This window comes from Suricata suricatta, chromosome 11 (assembly GCF_006229205.1).
Source record: "Suricata suricatta isolate VVHF042 chromosome 11, meerkat_22Aug2017_6uvM2_HiC, whole genome shotgun sequence".
Classification (NCBI taxonomy): Eukaryota; Metazoa; Chordata; class Mammalia; order Carnivora; family Herpestidae; genus Suricata; species Suricata suricatta.
This window is the reverse complement of record NC_043710.1, coordinates 92686250-92706717: the sequence shown is the minus strand read 5'-3', so window position 1 is coordinate 92706717 and position 20468 is coordinate 92686250. Positions and strand designations below refer to the sequence as shown.

At 39.4% G+C, this 20468-nt stretch overlaps 1 protein-coding gene across 2 annotated transcripts in view; it reads left to right on the top strand.

Moving 5' to 3' along the window:
* Positions 1-20468, top strand: part of TBCEL (tubulin folding cofactor E like) — a 73998-nt gene that overhangs the window by 8362 nt on the left and 45168 nt on the right. The window contains exons 2-4 of one of the 2 annotated variants that reach the window (XM_029957734.1): positions 5859-5968; positions 17457-17606; positions 19287-19426. In XM_029957734.1, coding sequence (XP_029813594.1) covers positions 17474-17606; positions 19287-19426 — 273 coding nt within the window. In that variant the 5' untranslated portion in view covers positions 5859-5968; positions 17457-17473. The remainder of the gene's footprint in view (positions 1-5858; positions 5969-17456; positions 17607-19286; positions 19427-20468) is intronic. The other variant, XM_029957733.1, reaches the window with a different exon arrangement.

Here is a 20468-nt window from a genome sequence, read left to right as displayed (position 1 = left end):
AAATCAATTTTTTAAAAATTGAAGTATAATTAACATACAGTGTTACGATAGTTGCAGATGTACGATATAATGATTATACAAGTCTATACATTTTTCAGTGCTCATTAGGATAAGTGTACTCTTAATCCCCTTTGTTTATACCATACTGTTTTGGTTGCTGTAGCTTTGTAGTCTAGTTTGCAATCAGGCAGCATGATATTTCCAGCTTTCTTCTTCTTTCTCAAGGTTGCTTTGGCTATTCCAGGTCTTTTGTAGCGCCATACAAATTTCAGAATTATTCTAGTTTTGTGAAGTATGCCATTGGAATTTTGGTAGGTAGTGCATCGAATCTGTATTACTTTGGGTAGTGTGAATAGTTTAACAATATTCTTTTAATTCATGAGCATGGAATATATTTCCATTTATTTGTCTTCAATCTCTTGATTTTAAAAGTCAATTTATTTTGATGAGAAAACCATAGAGAACTATCAATTAGTTAGTTTCCATTGCTGTGTAACATTGCATTTTATGAATATGGCCTGATTTATCCAAGCCTCTTTTTGGATGTAAAGGCCTTTATCTGGTCAGGATTTTCATAATTTCACACAGTATTGTGAACATGCTGACGCTTGTCTTCTGGTACACTGGTACCAGTTCCTGTGGCATTTACACTGAGTAGTAGAATTGCTGTATCACAGGGTCTGTGCATCTTCAACTCAACTAGACAGTGAAAAAGTGTTTTCCCAGGTATTTGTGCCAGTTCTTAAATTTATACTCCCATTATCAGTGGAAGAGTTTCTATTCTTCCACATTTTCTCCAATACTTGGGTAGTGTCAACGTTTTTAAGTTTTGCTAATTTATATAAAATGGTATTCCATTGAGATTTTAATTTTTGTTTCTGAACATTATTAAGCTTGAACGTCTTTTACATATATGTATTAGTCATTGGAATTTTATCTTCCATTAAATAACGTGTTCTGTCTTCTGTCATTTGTCTATTGGATTGTTTTTCTTTTTCTTTTTAGGAGTTCTCCATACTAATTACATGTGTTGGAAGCATTTTTTTCCAGTTTCCAGCTTGTGTTTTTTCGTGTTTAATGTCTTCCAATGATCAAAAGTTTTTTATTTTACTGGCCAACTTTTCCTTGGGTTCCTTATATTTATGAAATACTTCCCTAAATCAGGATTTTTAAGTTCTTCTATTAGAAAAAATAACTGTTTTCTTATCATAAGGATAAAGCTTGAGTTGAGTTTTTCTATGTTGTGAGGTTAGGATTCACTTTCTTTTTCTCATATTGATAATCACTTGTCCCAGGACCAGTTACTCAAGTTTCACATTTTCCTACTAATCTTGTTGCCATTTCCTGCCATATTTACATGGGCCTGTTTCTGGACCATCTTTATTATTTCCACCCTCCTCCCCCTGCGCCCCCATCCCCAAGGTGTTTTCTTTAACAGAGTACACTTGATTCTTGTTATTTATGTACTTATATAGAGTCGCCATGAACAATGCGTGAATGTGGAAGCATTGCTCCTATAGGAGGTACGGGGTTACGTTCCTGCCAGTTCTGGTCACATTTTTGTCAACTGATTAGTACATAACCTTGTTTTATATGTGTGTCTGTTTAAAGACACTTTATTCAACATATATTGTTGATCTTTTAACTTTGAGTTCAGAGTGGATACGGTACAGTTCATTCTTGAATAAATCTGGTCTAATACGTACATCACAGGCTTCTTGTGTAAGAGCACCAGACAGGACTTCCGCAGGACCCTTCAGAGCCATCTTGATAGTGAAAACAGAAGAATATGAAAAAACATGGCACTAAATCCCACGACGGGCACCTGTTTACGGTGTGAGAGCTGAAACAGGATGGTAGAGCCCTCCCTGTTCCATCTCAGCTGGGAACATGTGCGGGGGGCGACTCAAACTGGTATCTGCACGTGACTGTGAGAGAGGCGCAAGTATGGATTTGGGGGCAACAAACTATTGAGTAGGGGAATTTGCAAATAATGAATTCTATAATAATGACACTCGACTATGCTATGATCTCTTGTGAGAGAGGCAGTTTTTCAGGAAACCCATACCTTTAGCACTTTTTCTTCTCTCCCATGCCTGCCCAAGTCTTCACAGCATTTTAAGAGAAGAACTTAATACAAAGGATCTCTCAGATACTAAGTTCTGGTTGTCAGATGCCACCATCTCAGTGAAAACACTTCTTATTTGAGAAGGTTTGTACTTATTATCACAGTATTGTTATTTAGTTCGTCGTTAAACGGGCAAAGAATTTTAGGAAAGAATTGAAACTCTTAGAATGTTGAAAACAAATGTAAATTACTAAATCCTTATTTCTTGTGGCTCTTGTGTGACGACCACATTTTCTCATAGGCACTATTAGTAATTTAAGGCATAAAGTTTTAAGGCATAAGTAATAAAAGGCAGGTGCACTTTGGAGGTTTTTAAAATGCCAACTCTGTTAGTCCCTTATCTGTTAGTGTTGTTTCTCCATATGAACATTATTAGTAAAGAAGTCCAAGAAAGAGATAAGTGAAGATCGTATACTTCATAAATCAAACCTCTCACAAAATGGATTTATTGAGACTTGGCTAGTTTATCCTTTACTCACTGTTTCCCATCTTAAGTGAATTGTTGGCACTCATTTGGTACATGTGCTGAGGGAGTAACCAGAAATTTGGGACTCCTCCTGCATTCATCATATGTTCAGCATTGTATGGCATATATATTATTCTGTAATTTTTTGAAATACTTTATATTGTAAAATATAACATAAAATGCAGTTTTAACCATTTTAAAGTATATAGTTCAGTGGCATTAAGTACATCCACATTATTGTACAACCATCAACACCATCCACGTCCAGGTCTTTTTCATGTCCCCAAACAAACTGTCCCCATGAATCAGGAGGCCTCGTGCTTCACTATACCCCGTCATTCCACTTTCTTTCTCTGTGATTTTGGCTACTCTAGAGACCTCGTGTGAGTGTAATCATGTGGTATGTGTCCTTTTGTATCTGATTTCCTTCCCTTAACATTATGTCTTCAAAGTTCACCCATGTTGTAGCGCATGTCAGAATTTCCTTCCTTTGCAAAGCTGAGTAGTACTTCATTATCTGTATATACACATCTTGCTTATCTATTCATCCCGCCACGGATGCTGGGGTTATTTGCATCTTTTGGATATTGTGAATAATGAACTGTTATGCTGTTATGAACACTGGCCTACAAATACCTTTCCAAGTCCAAGCTTCCAGTTCTTTTTTTTTTTTTTTAATATATCCACAGGTAGGATTGCTGGATCAGATGGTAAATGATAAATTTAATGTTTTGAGGAATTGCCGTACTGTTTCCCACAGCAGGTGCGTCATTTTACATTCTCACCAGAAAGGCACATATATTCATCTTTCATTACTAAACCGTCTGTTGTTCTGAAGTATGGCATAAATTATTAGCTTTTGCATATAAAATGTGAAGTATTAATATGGATACTAAAATACTCAGTATTATATTTGTTGTGGCTGTAGTTTTTGCAGAAGAATGTAATTTGCACTAGGTAGCAGACACTTCTGACTGCTCCTGATACATTGCTCTGTCATTTCAGCTCGTATTCTTGGAATCTCCATGGAGAGGTAGACATAATTATGCTTTTCAGTGGTAGCTATGAAGCATTTTTGTTCACAAGAACTCTGATCGCAGAGTTTACTAATAAAACTGCTTTTTTTATTTTGTAAAATATATTTGATATACACAATCAAAAGTGATTAGAAAACTCATTGATTAGCACATTTATAGAGTACCGATTATATGCCAAGGTCCAGTCCTTGATAGATACAAAGAAACACTATGATATGGTACTTAACCCTCAAGAGCTATACAGTCTAAGGCCATGAGACATAAACATATGAAAATCACATTACTGGGCCAAAGTTAAATGATAATGGCATGTAGGACAAAAATGATAACCATGCTAACATGTGACTGATTAATCGCCCGCTGGAAATTTTAGGTAATGGATACCGTGAGGTCAGCTCAAAGGAAACGGACCATTATGGCAGGAGGTATCTGTGAAGTATATTCTGAGCCAGATATTGAAGAATGCATAAAATTTACACAGGTGGAGAAGAGAGGGAAGGACCTTCCAGTTAAGGAGGAATGACGTTAGGAGTGTCAGACATTTTTACTGCCTGAATCATTAGTTGGCATTAATTGGCATAGTCCTGGGACCAAAAACAATCAGATCAAATATGTTTAACCAAGTTACAAGTAAGCACCCCCTGCTGTACATTAATGCTACTGTGCTCCCTGGGTGTGATGATGGTAGTAACAATGGTGGCAATAGAAGCGATAGTAACTGGATATTTAATGAGTGCTTCCTAGGGGCGCCTGGGTGGCTGAGTTGGTTGGGCACCTGACTTCGGCTCAGGTCATGATCTCGCAGTTCGTGGGTTTGAGCCCCGCATCCGGCTTTGTGCTGACAGCTTGGAGCCTAGAGCCTGCCACGGATTCTGTCTCCCTCTCTCTCTGCCCCTCCCCCACTCATGCTCTGTTTCTCTCTGTCTCATTAATAAATAAAACATAAAAACAAGTTTTATTTAAAAAAAAAATAAGTGCTTTCTAGGTGCCAGGCACTATGCTAAACACTTATTACACATATTGTCTCCATTCTTTAGCAGCCCTAAAAGCTGGGAGTTGGGGGCTCTCCTTTTATGGATGAGGCAGTGGAGACTCAGAGAGCCAGAGTAACTTGCCCACAGTCATGCAGAGTAGTAGTATTAGTTCTGATTTACCTCCAGGCAGTTTGGTTTTAGAAAGGGCAGATGTTACCTCAAGGTGATACCACCATAGCGCTAAATGTAGAAGAGGCTTGTTAGTGATCTGGAAACTTTGCAACTTTTCTGAGTAGCTGTTGTTTAACATTCTGGCAATCCCTGGTTATGAGCTGGAATGGTTTGTAAATTCTGCTATAAGGCTGCTTGCAGAGTGATGAACTAGTAGTCTATTCCTAGTGAGGCCTTGCTTTAACTTGGTAGCTTTGGTAGGATTCAGGAGGAGAGAGAAGGGAGTAATCTGTTCTGTACACAGCTGAGTAATGACCTGAAACTTGTGTATTCACAGCTGAAAGTGAGCATGCATATATGATTTTCTTCTGATGAAAACTAGAGACCAATATCCATTGCTTTTTTGGTGAGAAGGAGAAGTTAAAAATAATTTTTGCTCCTTTGGTGACTAGACCAGTCCTGCTGCTTAGTTTTGTGGTTCAATTACCCTGATGCAGTTATAGGCATGTTTTGGCTGCAATCATTTTCGATTATTTTAGTAAGTTGTATTTCTATGATTTGTGCATGATGTCATATACTGTTGACATGAAATATACCTTTTTTTTCAGTAAAGATAGCATGACTCAACAGATTGGGGGTACCGAAAGTATGACTTAGCATGCTAGTTGGGCCATGGGAAGTCACGCAAGTCACCTCAGTTTCATGTCCTGTAAACAGAGATAAGTGTCAGTTCATCTGTTTCAGAGGGTGGTTATGGAAATTACTGGGCTTTAAGAGATTGTTAATCTCAGTGTGGGGAGACTTGCTTTGGGGGAACATCACCTCAAGAGCAGATGTATCTACCTCCTGAATTTTGAGTGAGTGCAACATTGAAGCCTCGAGATTTTCCCAAATGGAATCTGGCCACGTTGGAAAGGTAGGGATGGATGCGAATTTGTGAAGGAGTCGAGAGGGGAGTAAAAGTGGCAGTCTCTTTGGAAGCTGTTGAAGCAGAGGGTATAGTGAATGTTGAGCTTTTTTCATTGTTCTTGTGATTGCTGAAAGTGTCTGGAAAGTACTTTTTTTTTAAATATATATTTCAGAATGCCTGATTTCATAGGATATAGACAACTGGCTTAAACCAACATTTCTGGACAGTAAGAAGCTGTGCAAACCAAGGAAGACGTGCTTAGAAATATTTTCACATAAAGAGGTACTTAAGACTAAATAGCAGTGACTTCTTTTTGTGTATGTATATATGTATGTATGTTTGCATTTTACTTTTTTTTAAACAGCAGTATGTTCTTAATTTTTTCATTAAATACCTTTTCATCAAAATCCTAAAATTCTTGGGCTAGAGCGTTTAGATCCGAACTCTCTAGTGCTGTGTTTACATCCAGGAGGCCATGCGCAGGCGGGGCGGTCATACTTGCTACTGTGCGGCTGTGGATGAGAAAATGGACTCTGTCCCACACTAAATGTGCCTCGTATGTAATATAGTTCTTTAGGAGACAACATAGACAGCTCTGAAGCCGTATTCACTGGTAACATGGAGTCCCAGTTTTTAGACATCTTTCGTGTCACTACTAAAGTGAAGTAAAGAATTTGGGTTAGATATTTTAATGTCTGTCACACTCTTTAGGTGAAGCAAAGTGCTGTGGCAAGTGAAGGGCGAAACAGTGCCCCACTGAAAGCATGATCCAAAGACCGACCAGGAGTCTGAATTCACATTTCACTTGGCAGTGTTGGATTTTCTTTTTAATCTTCTACCAAAAAGAGTTGGTACGCCACATTATTATACTTGGGTGTAGTTTAAAAGTTTTTTTTTTTTTTAATGTTTATTTGTTTTTGAGACAGAGAGAAAGACAGAGCATGAGCAGGGGAGGGGCACAGAGAGGGAGACACAGAATCCGAAGCAGACTCTAGGCTCTGAGCTATCAGCACAGAGCCCAATGGGGGTCTCAAACCCACAAAACACAAGATGGTGAGCTGAGCCGAAGTCGGACACTTAACTGACTGAGCCGCCCAGACTCCCCACTTGGGTGTAGTTTAGTGTGCAGTCGAGAGACTGAGAAATAGGGTGGTTTGTAGTAGGCTGTGAACCTGTGGCATGTTGTGTTGTGATAATGGACTTATCAGCTGCAGTCAAGTTTTGCACTTGCACTTTACTTAGAGTAAATTGATGAATTGGCAAACTATAATTCTACAGACTCATTCTGAAACTTTATTAGTTTATTTCCCTTATTCCGTCTCCCAAGAAGGCATCCGCTAAAGTATATTACATAATGGTCAGGGGAGGTGAAGTGAGATAGAATTGCAGGTATGCATACTTTATGAGAAAGGAAATTAGATACGCCATACAGGATGAGACGGTCTTGCTTGATGATAGCAGTATCATCCGAAACTGTGGGGCCCTCTGCAGGGCCAGACCCACTAATGGTGACGTGTTAAAACCCCTGCTGAATAAAGGCAGGTACTTCCTCCTGGGAATCGGGGAGGGGGCCCTGGCGCAGGGCAGATGAGACAGTGTCCCTGACGTGTTTTTATGGGCGAGATACCTGTCATTCGTGACTTCAGCGGCAAAAGCTTGTGCAATGGAGTACTTTACAGACCTTAAAAATGATTATTATGTAGATGTGAATTTATTGGTACAGAAAGTTTTTCATGAGGTATTTAGCAACAAGGCAGGTTATACAACTACCTAAAAGTAATTTAATTTTGTTAAAAAGCTGTGTATCGACATAGCATAGGAAAATGGCCCAGAAAAGATCTACACCGTTAGGTGCATCCTCAGGCTTAACCTACTTGCTAAATCTGGTGGCCACAGCTTCCTGCTGTGGCTCTAATATGATACGATGTGCTTCTGAGATGGAAGATTGAGATGGTAACACCTGTTAGCATGCTAGCTTACCTAATAAAACCGGAAACTGCATCTACATGGAAACTACATGGGATTACAGGTTTCTTGCTAATTTTCAACTAGAAATTTTTAAAAATTCAGAATGCCTATCACTTGTATTTTTAAATAACAATTCTTTAGAAAGAAGCTTATTAATAAACCTTCATTGATTCATTTATTTAATCATTCCTAGAGGGGCAAATATATAACACATCTATTAGCTTTCCAAGAGTAATTCTGTTTTATTGGGGTACACTTATGCTGAAGATCAGATTTAGAAAACAACACAAACTAAAGTCCCAGCTATCTGAAGTGTCTGAGAGTCTGGCAAGATTTGGGTAGAGTGGGGATTTTCCTAAGAAGGAAGCTTTCTGGTGATGTTAGAAGTCCACAAAGCAGAAGTTAAATGGGCTTTAAAAAACAAATAAACAGTGGCATCTGGGTGACTCAGTTAAGTGTCTGACTCTTGATTTTGGCTCAGATCATAATCTCATGGTCATAAGATCGAGCCCTGCCTGGATCTCTGAGCTGGGCATGGAGCCTGCTTGAGATTCTCTTGCTCTCTCTCCTCCTCGCTCTCCCTCTGCCCTTTCCTTGCATTCTCTTTCTCAAAAAAAAAAAAAGAATAAAAAATAAATAAGCCTGCAAAAATTGAGAAAGCTAGTAATCCTAAGGGATTCTTTGAAGCTATTCAGGAGCTTTCCTATACTTGTTGGTATATTGTTAACCTCCTCCACCTACCTCACCCTCAAATTCAGCCTATCCATTTCTCTTTGGTCCTTATTAAAAAAAAAAGACCAAGATCTAAAACTCTCTTTCTGAGCATTTGGTGTTCCTTCGTCACCTGTCCTATCTTTTCTGCTTTCATCTGAGCTTCTCAAAGACATGGTCTAGTCTCAGTCTTCACTTATTTCCTTAATTCCCTGTGTTATGGTTTCTATCCCCTCTCGGTCCTGAAAGTGCTTCCCCTGAAGGTAAACAAACTCCTAATTGCCCAGTCCTTTAAGGATTTAAAAATTCTCATTATTTTTGACCTCTTGTATTCACAATGATATAGTTTTCTTTTATCCATATAAGGGGAGGCTAACCTGAGCAAGGTCAGTCATGAGCTAACCATTGTCTCCCCCTACAGACAAGCCTCCTGCCTCACCTGCTCTCCCCACACGTCTTTTCTGTTTCAGCATGCCCATGTTTCATGTCTCTTGTGCCTGTTCTCATTCTGTTTCCCGTGCCTGGAATGCTCCTCTCCACCCTGTTAACCTCGTCTTCATCGTCTTTCAAAATGGCTCACGATTTACCTTCAGCCTCCTTGATCATGCTTGCAAAAGTGAATCACTTCTGTTTGAATTCACTGTTTCTATGTGGCTTATTTCAAGTATGTGTCGTCTCCATGAATTTTCTTCTAGATTGTGGATGCTCTGAGGACAGAGTTTGGATTTTACTCACTCCCAATTTCTTTCATGTTTAGTGCAGCATTTGGCATAGATCTGGTGTCTGGTTCATCTTTTTGTTTTGGGGTTTTTGTTTTTTGTTTTATTCTGTTTCTTGGTTAATCTTTGTTTAATGAAACTGAGACTCTAAGCTTTGTGAGGGCACACATTTTATGAACAAATGGATGGACAAATAAGCCTAATGGGAATCACTGAATAAAATGCAAAAAAAAAAGATAGCAGAGAAAACTAACATGTTTGTTGTCCCCAATTTTATTAAACAAGTGATCAAGAGGTTATCTCAGATTGCCTTGTAAAGGAAATAGGCACCTAAGTGCAGAACAATGACAGGAACGAAGTGTCATCTGGCCACAGGAAACTAAAAGTGAATCTGCCAAAATGTTTAGTTACATTTTGTTTTCAAGTATTTGGTAGCAGACTACCAGCAGGGAGCTTTTACAGTGTTGGTTTTCTGCCCTTCTCTCCGGTGAATAGGTAAGATGTCAGGTGGCTGAAATTTTAAACTCCCTACGAGTGTTTCCCTCACCTCCCTTATTTTAATGCTATGAAAACTCTTCCTTGATATTTAGGCTCATCCTAAATTAATGCGTATTTTGAATTATTATGATTCATTTTTTATAACTGTGAATCTGGGGGCGCCTGGGTAGCTCAGTCGGTTAAGCGTCCAACTTCTGCTCAGGTCATGATCTCACAGTTCGTGAGTTTGAGCCCTGTGTTGGGCTCTGTGCGGACAGCTCAGAGCCTGGAGCCTGCTTCAGATTCTATCCCCCTTTCTCTGCTCTTACCTCGCTAACACTCTGTCTCTCTCTCTCTCAAAAATAAATAAACATTAAAAAAAAAAGAATTGTGAAAGTGTTCCCAACTATTTACCATTGCAGAGTGTGCATCCTGCACGATCCACTTCCTGCTGCGGGAAGCACTCTTTCTGGTAGTTTCTCCACGGTGACAGGGGGCCTGGGAGGCCCAGAGCTGCCGAAGCATCCCTGGACTTAAGGCCTGGTAACCTCTGCCTCCTGGAGTCCTTGTGGTTCCAAAGCCACAGTAGTTTTGATACGATTTGGGTAATTTGTATGAAATATTTAGTTAACTTTTATTAACACATTTAACCTGGCTAGCAGAGGAAGTGACCCTGCAGGCCTGAGGACATCCTCCCAGCCCCTCTGTCCACGTCAGTGTGTTTCTGCTTCGCCTTTCGTTAGGCCAAAGGCTCCAGGGGGAGCCTGTGTGCTACTCCTTCCTCTCCTTTAGTCCCATTCTGCGGCTCAGGTGGGTTTCACTCTTTTTCTTTCCCAGTTGCTGTTTTACAAAAGTATGTATTTCCTTTTGGCCACCATTCTATTTCTCTTTTTTTCCTCATTCCCTAAGTCCTTTAAAAATTATTATTAATACCATATATTTCACATGGAATCCCAGATTCCAATTCAGAATTTTTTTCACAGACAGTTGATAACAATGAGGAATTAAAAAGCCGTTAGGTAGATCATTCCCAGATAGGTCACTTAAAAATGTTTATATTTGGAAAAGATAATATAATATATGAAAGGAAAAGATGATATGTGCATACAGTGCGTTTAGGTGGTTCAAATGGGTGCAATGAAGAGTAAATCTCCTTTCCATCCTTTTTTTTTTTTTTTGGTGAGTGAAGCTAGTGGTATTGGTATTCACACTTTATGCAGTACGGTACTCCACCATAAAGTATTTTTGTGACGCACATATTGATCTTGCATACCAGCATAAAGGTATGTCTTGTGTACCTTCCAGTGCTAGTGGTCAGAAGTGTTTCCAGTTTCCAGTTGTGTTGACTTTCGTATTGGCTCGACCTGACCCTTTGCCAGGAACACAAAGTACAAATAGTTTGACAGCTATGGGGAGTTTTAGGTAACTGGACATTCTGTTCTTATATTATAATCTCTTTGGCAAAAATGTACTGAGCACTTGATCCTCCAATTTGCACTTTATCCTGACTTTCTCCCAGCACTCTTACAAGAGCACATTATAGTTGGGATTTGGGTACAAAGCAGCCGAGATTTTCACAGGCACACTCCAAGACTTGGTAACAGAACCAGTCAGCGTCACCCAAGATTCCTGGCTCCCTGGCTTTCAGAACCAATTCAGAATTCTTTTACAAGTGCATTAGAACTCTGCCAACTGGAGAGGTAGTCAGACGTAACTTCACATCTGTTCTCTCCAGAAAATCATAGATTACCCCCACTACCCCCCAAAAAACTTTTTAAAAGGCTCCAGTTAAAGATCTTTTTCCATCCTGTATTTCCTCATTTTTCAGCCTGTTTGGTTTTCAGTTTTTCTTTCCCACCTACTGTTCCTCCTAAAACTACCCCAACAGATTTTGAGTAGATTTATGTTACTGACCCATTTTGCAATCTTAATGTTCTAATTCAAAGCCCGTATATTCATGTGCACACTATCTACATTCCTGGAAAGCTATTCCAATAGAGTATCCTGAAAAATGACCAATGAAGGCGCCTGGCATTACTTTTCAGTCTTTAGGAAGAAAAGAATATAAAACAAGCATCAAACTATTTGGAAGAGTTGTTAAAGCATGGGGCCATGAGGAATAACTTGTTAAGTTCCCTTGATTGCTAACTTTCTAGCACTTCTTTTGAGTATGTCTCTAATGTTGCCATCCCTCAGTTTGCCTATATTTAAATTGTGTATTACATCATTGCCGTTGAATTGGTTTAAGTAGTTCTAAAGCTTCCAGTTTAAAGATGCTCTTTAAACTTGGTGAATATTATATTGAGACAGTGACAGTTTAGCACCCTCCTCACACACTTTTTATTCTTTAAAAAAATTTTTTTTTAATGTTTTATTTTTGATAGAAAGACAGAGCATGAGAGGGGGAGGGGCAGAGAGAGAAGGAGACAAAGAACCAGAAGCAGGCTCCAGGCTCTGAGCTAGGTGTCAGCACAGAGCCTGACGCAGGGCTCGAACCCACGAACGTGAAATCTGACCTGAGCCGAAGTCGGAGGCTTAACCGACTGAGCCACCCAGGCGCCCCTCTTTTTTTTTTTAATGTTTATTTATTTTAGAGAGAGAGAGAGAGAGAGAGAGAGCATGAGCAGGGGAGGTGCAGAAAGAGAGAGAGGGAGATAGACTCTTAAGCAGGCTCTGTGCTGTCAGTGCAAAGCCTGACACGGGGCTCAAATTCACTAAGAACTCACCGTGAGATGAGATCATGACCTGAGCTGAAATTAAGAGTCGGGTGCCTACCCAAGCGAATCACCCTGATGCCCCGTTGAGCTGCTAAGTAAATAGAAAATAAGTGTAACTTCTTTGACTTTTGTTAAACATTTCCAAAAATTCTGTTGGCATTCTGCTTAAGACAGGTCTTTGATAAGAACTGTGGGGTCTGTCCCTAGTGGCATAGTACCTACTGTTTTGTTGTCTGCTGTTAGTGATAAGTTTATATTGTAAAAGAACCTTCTACCTGAAGGTTCCTGAAGTCTTAGATGAACACACACATACGTTTTGTGACAACAATCAGTGTTGGATATAGAGGACCGTAGCATTTATCACCGTGTGGATGGAAAGAACTGCCTTGTACTAAAACAGGTTCTGTCTTTAAGCTCATGAATGAGGATCCTGACAGAGGGCAGTCCTGAATTTTCAAGATGACTTGTGATAACCTTGTTATGAAATGTACTTCATAGTCTAAACCTTGGTAAATGAACCTTTTGTTCAGTAGATGGCCATGTGCTTAGTCAGTATCTACTCTGTGTCCTAGGCATTTGTGAATTGACTTTACAAAGTGCAGTTGACATGGCCCTGGTAGCAACTTAGGGAACGGGCTAAGTTTAAAGATCACTTTTATATTGATACTTTTTTCAAATTCTTACTACAAGCCTCAGAGGAACATTTTAGCCCATCTATAGGTGAGAAAATTAAAGTAGAGAGAGGTTACACAGCCAGCTTATGTTCTACCCGGCTAGTAGATGATAGAGCCTGAGTTTTCCATGTTCATGTGCTCTCTACCGTAGTACAACTTCTATAATATGTAATTAACCGCATCCATATATTTCAGAGCTTTACGACAGCTCTGAAATCCCAGCAGTCTAGATATTCATATCGTATCTTACAAAGACATTTGAGTCCTAGAGAAATAGCGTCTTGCCTGATGACACACCACTATTAAGTGGTAGAATTGAGTAGGGCTTACGTACCTACTCCCCACCCTGAAGTCTCTGATCTTCTTGCTCAGACACTGGAGGCTAGTGATTTTAGGACTCCCCAACATTTATTGAGCTCTGTGTAGTGTGCTGTGCCAGATGCTGTGAATTAATACTGGAGAAATAAAATAACATCACTGTGTTCCCCTTTATAATGTAATGGTGGAGCTCGTACAGTCACATGAGAAAATACCTAACACTCAGCATAATTAGACTGTATAAGCAATGTACACCAGTGTAGCACAGTGAAGGGAATACATGACTTCAATGGCAAATAGTTTGGAATATTATCTGGCTCGCATCACCCAGCCTTCAGAGAAGTTTTTTAATGCTCATACCTGCTGGTTTCTTTTAGGACCATATACCAGTAGTCATTGTTAGACTCTTCACCTCTACATGCTGCTTCTCTGTAATCTATAATCATGTTCATCCCGCTTCTGTTTTAAGAGGAAAAATCTTGACAGGTGCCCCCGATTCTCTACTCTTTCCTGTCCCTGCCTAATTTATCAGTCCATTTCATCCTCCCCTTCTTGTCAACTGCCCTTCTAAATAAAGCTCCTCAAAATGTTGACTGTACACTCTACTCTCTGGTTATTCCTTTTCTTCATGACTCTTTTCCCTCTGCCTGTCCCTTCAACAGCAGTGTCCGTGACAGTTCTGTTGTCCTGCTGTTCTTATTAGTGTTGCCTGTATCCTGATGATGTAGAAATCTTCACCGCTTGCTAACATTTCTTGCCCAGCTGCAGACTGCTTTTTCGGATAGTCCACAGATGCCTCAGACTAGACATGTTTAAAGTGGAATTCATCACTTTCTTCTGCAGAACAAAATCTCTTCATATTTTCTTTTTACTTAATGGTATCATCAGTCACCTAGGGACCTGTCTTGACTCTATCTTTTCCTCAGTCCCTATAATTCCTGAAAAGCTTACTTGCTTTTTAATACACCCACAATCACACCCCACACATATTCATATATATGTGTATGTGTGTGTATATATATGTATATATATGTATGTGTGTGTATATATATATACATATATATACATATATATATGTGTATATATATATTTTAACTTGGAAACTGGACTGAAAAGCTTGCTTTCTAAATTGACCTTGAATCTACCCCTGCTTTCTCTTTATACTACCACTTTATTATGTCAGGCCCTTGTCATCTCTCTCCTGTTTTTGTTTTTGGTGTGTTTTTTTTTTTAAGATTATAAGAACATTGCACTTTATTTTTAATTGAAGTGTAACTAACATACAATATTATATTAGTTTCACATGTGCAACATATTATACAGCAATCCTGCCCCTCACTCAATTCTCACAACCAATGTAGTCGGCATTGTCACCATACATTATTACAATAGTATTGACTATATTCCCTGTGCTGTACTTCTTATCTCCATGACTTTTGTTTTTATAACTGAAAGTCTGTATTTCTTAATCCTTTTTATCTATTTTTTTTAATGTTTGTTTATTTTTGAGAGAGAGACAGAGTGTGAGCAGGGCAAGGGGCAGAGAGATAGGGAGACACAGAATCCGAAGCAGGTTCCAGGCTCCCAGCTGTCAGCACAGAGTCCGACGCAGGGCTCAGACAAACAAGCCTTGAGATCACGAGCTGAGCTGAAGTTGAAAGTTAACCAACTGAGCCACCTAGGTGCCCTCCCCCTTTTTACTTATTTTGCCATCTCCCAACCTAGCTCCCCTCTGTCAACCATCAGTTTTTCTTTGCATTTAAAGGGCTGTTTTTTTGGTTTGTTTTGTGTTTTTAATTCCATAGATAAGTGAAATCATATGCTATTTGTTTTTCTCTCTCTGACTCATTTCATTGAGCATAATGCCCTTTAGCTTCATCCATGTTGTCCCAGATGGCAAGATCTCATTCTTTTTATGACTAATATTCCATCGTATATATGTATACATACATACCACATTTTTATCCATTCATTTGTCTGTGTGCACTTGGATTGCTTCCATATCTTGGCTATTGTAAGTAACGCTGCAGTGAATATATGGGTGCATATACCTTTTCACATTAGTGTTCCCATTTTCTTTGGGTAAATACTCAATCGTGGAAGAACTGGATTATATGGGATCTCTATGTTTAACTTTTAGGGGATCCTCAATACTGTTTTCCATAGTGGTTGCACCAGTTTACTTTCCCACCAGTAGTGCATGAGGGTTCTCTTTACTCTACATCCTCTCCAAACCTCATTTCTTGTCTTTTTGATACTAGCCATTCTGAGTGATGTGAGGTGTTATCTCATTGTGGTTTTGATTTGCATTTTCCTGAGGATTAGCTTTTCCTGGGGCTATTGGCAATCCATACATCTTCTTTGGAAAAGTGTCTATTCAGGTCCTCTGCCCATATTTTATTTTTTTAGTGTTGAGTTATAGAAGTTCTTTATATGTTTTGAATATTAATCCCTTATGAGATATATCATTTATGAATATCTTCCTATTTAGTAGGTTGTCTTTTGTTGATGGCTTTCTTTGCTGTGCAAAAGCTTTTTATTTTGATGAGGTCCCAATAATTTCTTTTTGCTTTTATTGTCCACGCCTGAGGCCTCTCCTATGTCTCCATGGTGTCCTCCAGCTCCTCTCCCTGCCTCCCTTCAGTATGTGCTCCCTCTTGTGCGTCTGCTACTTGATGAATCAGCCAAAAAGAGGCAAGAAGAACTTTCCAAAAGTTTTAAGTGTTGTATTCCCTTCATTATACCCTATTATTTTCTTCTTATTTTCTACAGAATAAAGTTCAGCTTCTTAAGGTAGCACATACGATCTCTTCTGAGGTGCCTATTTAGTTACTCCTTATGCTGTTTTCTTTTAGACCAATGTACATTCTTATTGCTGTACCTTTTTACAGGTTATCCCTTCATCTTAGAGGACTCTTTGGTCATCTTCCTTTTTCTCATTATTTTAGGAAAAGCTTGGTTTCTGATGGTTGGAACTACAGAGGTCAATTCGTTGCCTACATTTTGATATATATTTAATACAGCTCCTAGGCCAGCCCCTCAAGATAATGGGTTAGTAGGCTGTCAGAAGTTAGCATTTACTTTGTTTTGTTTATTTACATATTTATTTTAGAGTGCACGAGAAGGGGAGGGGGCAGAGGAAGAGAGAAAGAGAATCTCAAACAGGCTCCATGCTCAGCACAGAGCCAGGGCTCATGCCATGACCCTGGGTTCATGACCAAGGCCAAAATCAAGAGTCAGACACTCAACCGACTAAGCCATCTGGGCACCTCTAGCATATTTTTAATATTCCCTGCTTTAACCTCTGCATGAATACTGAGAGGATGCTAGAGTTACTGTATGTTTGGACCCTAACCTGAGGTAAGACACTGAAGACTCTACCCAAACTCAAAACCAAAAGAAATGACATTGTTTTAGTTAGGATTAGGTCCATTTCTAAGTAATTGAAAAATTGAACACTGGCTTAAATAAAACAGATTATATATCTTTCACAGAAATTTCCAGAGATATACAGTCCAGTATGGCAGACCAGTTCCATGAACTCCTCAGGGAGTTAGCTTCCTTTCAGCTCTTTGTTTTCCTTTCTTGGGGTATGCTTTTTGGGCCCATAGTGCAAGGTGGTATTTTTTTTTCTAGGCAACAGAACTGAGCCAGAGACCTGGAAAGAGGCAAAGGGCTTACTCTGGCTGTCTGCCGTAGACCACTTCTATCCCGTCAGCTAGAACCTAGTCATATACTCATCCCTGAGTTCTGTGTATACAATTATTTTAGGGTGGAAGAAGAGGAGAATGGATTTTGATGGATAAATATCAACAGATTCATCCAAACTCTTTAGTCTGATGTTGGGTTTACATCTTTCTTTTTAGTCCTTTTTCCTCTAACTTACACATAAACCCCAAAGTCTTCCTATTACTCTTGGCTGGAAATGACTATCTCCTCATCTACATCTTCTGGCATTGTTAATCTGGACTGCAGTAATCATATACTGGACTGCATTGCTGTCATTTGTCTACATATATAGGCTCCCTACATCATAAGGTCTCACCACAGTGTAAATTCCCAGGAACATTGACCGTGTCTTATATGTCTGTACTGCCTGGGCTAGTGCATTCTAAATAGTTGGTTTGCTATACATGTTTCTTACATGATAAATGAGTAACTTGGATAATTTCTTGGTTTCTTGTAGAATTTTAGGAAAGGAAGATGGATCAACCTAGTGGAAGGAGTTTTATGCAAGTACTATGTGAAAAATATAGTCCGGAAAACTTCCCTTACCGTCGTGGTCCTGGGATGGGGGTCCATGTCCCAGCCACGCCTCAGGGCTCTCCTATGAAAGGTAAGAAAGACATGGCCTAAAACATTTATTTACAGGAGCTTAGCTCTTAGGATAGCAAACCAGAATATCACCTTGTTTGCAAATGATTTCTTTTATTTTGGAATTAGAATTGCATAGTCTTTCTCCCTTGTTCAGACTTCAGTTTTTTTAAAAACCCTAAAGGGATCTCTTTTCCTCCAGATTGGCTAGAAGCCATCTTAGTTGCACTCATAAGGTACGAACAGTATCTGAGTGGTGATGTTTCAAATATGTGTTCTGACAAGGAACTTTAGAGGATGTAAGATCGTCCAAGACTGGCCCATGCCCTCAAAGACCTTACAACCTTGTAATTGGATTACAAGATATTCCCATTTACAAGCATATACCACGGTTATGTGCAGTTCATGCTGAGCCAAATGATTGGCACAATGATTGGGAAACAAATTTAGGAGAGAAAGTTAATTAATATACTCAGGAAAGGGTTCAAAGTCATGAGACTTGAACTGACTCTTTAAGAGTGTAGAATTTGGTTAGAGAGGAGATAAAGACCTAGATCTAGGAGAGAGGTTATGGTGTGAGCAGAGATCTACAGCATTTAGAAATGTGCAAGATGTGTCTCTCGCTTACATCTTAGCCTCATGCGTATTTAATAGTTCTTGGATGTAGTTCTTGGTGAGTGTGGGAGATCAATATTGACAGTGTTTTAGTTCCTGTGTTCCTCCATACAACTGTCTTATCACTCCATATAAATTGGAATGGCAGAAAGAGGTGGATTTCTTACTTAGTCATTTTTTTCCAGCCTCCATTTCCAGTCTGAAAGCTGACAATTACATGATTTGAGGCCTCCATGAATCAAATATTTCCTTTGTGAGTCCTTATTTTATACCAAATAGGGAAAGAGTGGCTGAATTCTCATGTCTGTCCTTTTTACTAGGACAAGAAGGATGGTTTTATTGACACATATATTTTTGAACAAGGCAAAGGTTTGACTACCTCAGTTTGACCAAATTCATTAAATAGTTTAAGGCCCTGAGATACTTTCTCCCATTATAATTTTGTGTATTTAAAAGTCTAATTTTCATAAAGGACACATTCTACATGGGTATGAAACAGAAATGATTGATAGAGAAGTATGAGAAAAAGAGACATAGATTTTTAATGAATCCACTTAGGTGAAGAGAATTTCTTCAATGATAGGAATCTGAAGAATAGGAGTGATTTCACAGTAGACTAACTAATGGTTTGAGATAATTTTCAAGGGCAGCAACTGGTGGAAATACACATCAGACAGAGAGAGAAGAGCCATCCAGAATGATACTTTTGAACTAAATTTAAAAACAGAAAGAATTGAGGCCAATTAGAAGAGAGTGACAGAGTCCAGATGAATCACAGTTTCCAGGGTTCAGAGGATGAGATCCTAGCAAGGATGACAGCTGTGTGGTTTGTACCAGAGACCGGCAGTCCTGCCCTGGGGGGAAGCTTACAAGACTTTTCAGGTGGCAGTAGGCCAGTACTTTTGTCCTCCTCCTGGGCCATATTTGACCGTTCCCCCTTGAATTCAGTACCCTTTGATCCCGTCATATTCTGTATTTTCCAGGTCCTCAGGTAATTTTAAGTTGTTTGATTCCTGGGGGCTGAATGTATGTTAGACAAGAATCAGGCTGATTGAGAACATGTTGTACCTCCCCGCCCCCCATTCAGATCGCCTCAACCTCCCAAGTGTACTGGTGTTGAACAGCTGTGGAATAACATGTGCAGGAGATGAAAAAGAAATTGCTGCCTTCTGTGCTCATGTGTCGGAACTAGATCTTTCTGACAACAAACTGGAAGACTGGCACGAGGTAAAGTTTTTATATTGCAGCATTGTGGTGAATTCTGCTGAATTCTGGTTGTCACCTGAGATTCTGGTCTCTGTGTCTTAAGGTAAATAAGTGACTACTTCAGCTGTTCTATGGTTTTTTTCAACTAACATTGTTACTGATAATTTGTTTTCCATTAATGTGAAGAGCACCAAAGAACTGTATTCCAGGCATCTAGAGGTTAATGAGACTACAGAGGTGTAGACTGCCAACAGTGCACTGGAGTTTCTACTGTTTCACTCGTTTCCACATCCTGTGTTCATTCCATACCACTCCTTCACCATTTCTTACTATAAATTCACATAAAAACTGCTTGAGCTCGAAACCAAGATTGTAAAAATATTTACTTTTATTACTGAAATTTACTCCAAATATTTTAGAGCTTGTCTTGTTTTACTAAGTCTTATAGGTGGTTTGACAGAACTGATGTCCTTTGACCTCAGAGTAAGTCCAACTAACTGCACAAATAAAAGCATTAACAACATAACATTGCCAACCTGATGATAACATTACCTTGTGGAAGCTACTCGTCAGAATCGGGGAAGAAGGGGTGCCTGGGTGGCTCAGTGGAGCATCTGACTCTTGATTTTGGCTCAGGTTGTGATCCCAGGGTCGTGGGATTGAGTCCCATGTGGGTCTCAGTGCTGAGTAGGGGAGCCTGCTTAAGGTTCTCTCTCTCTCTCTCTCTCTCTCGCTCTCGCTCTCGCTCTCGCTCTCGCTCTCGCTCACACGCTCGCTTGCTATTGCTCTTGCTCTCTCTCAAGTAAAAAAATTAAAAAGAATTAGGGAAAAATAGTTCTTCCTACTTGATTCATTCTGCTGCCTTAATTTAGGAACTTCTTTCTTGCTCAGACTATGGAGAACATTTCCTGATGAATTTTCCTCCTTCTGGTTTTATCCTGCTTCCTATAAGCTGTCTTCTATAGTGCAACTAGACTCCTTTTCATAAATGGAATAAGATGATGACACTCTCCGGCTTAAAGTTCTTTAGTTGCTAAGGTCTGAATTCTCTAAATGTAGCCTT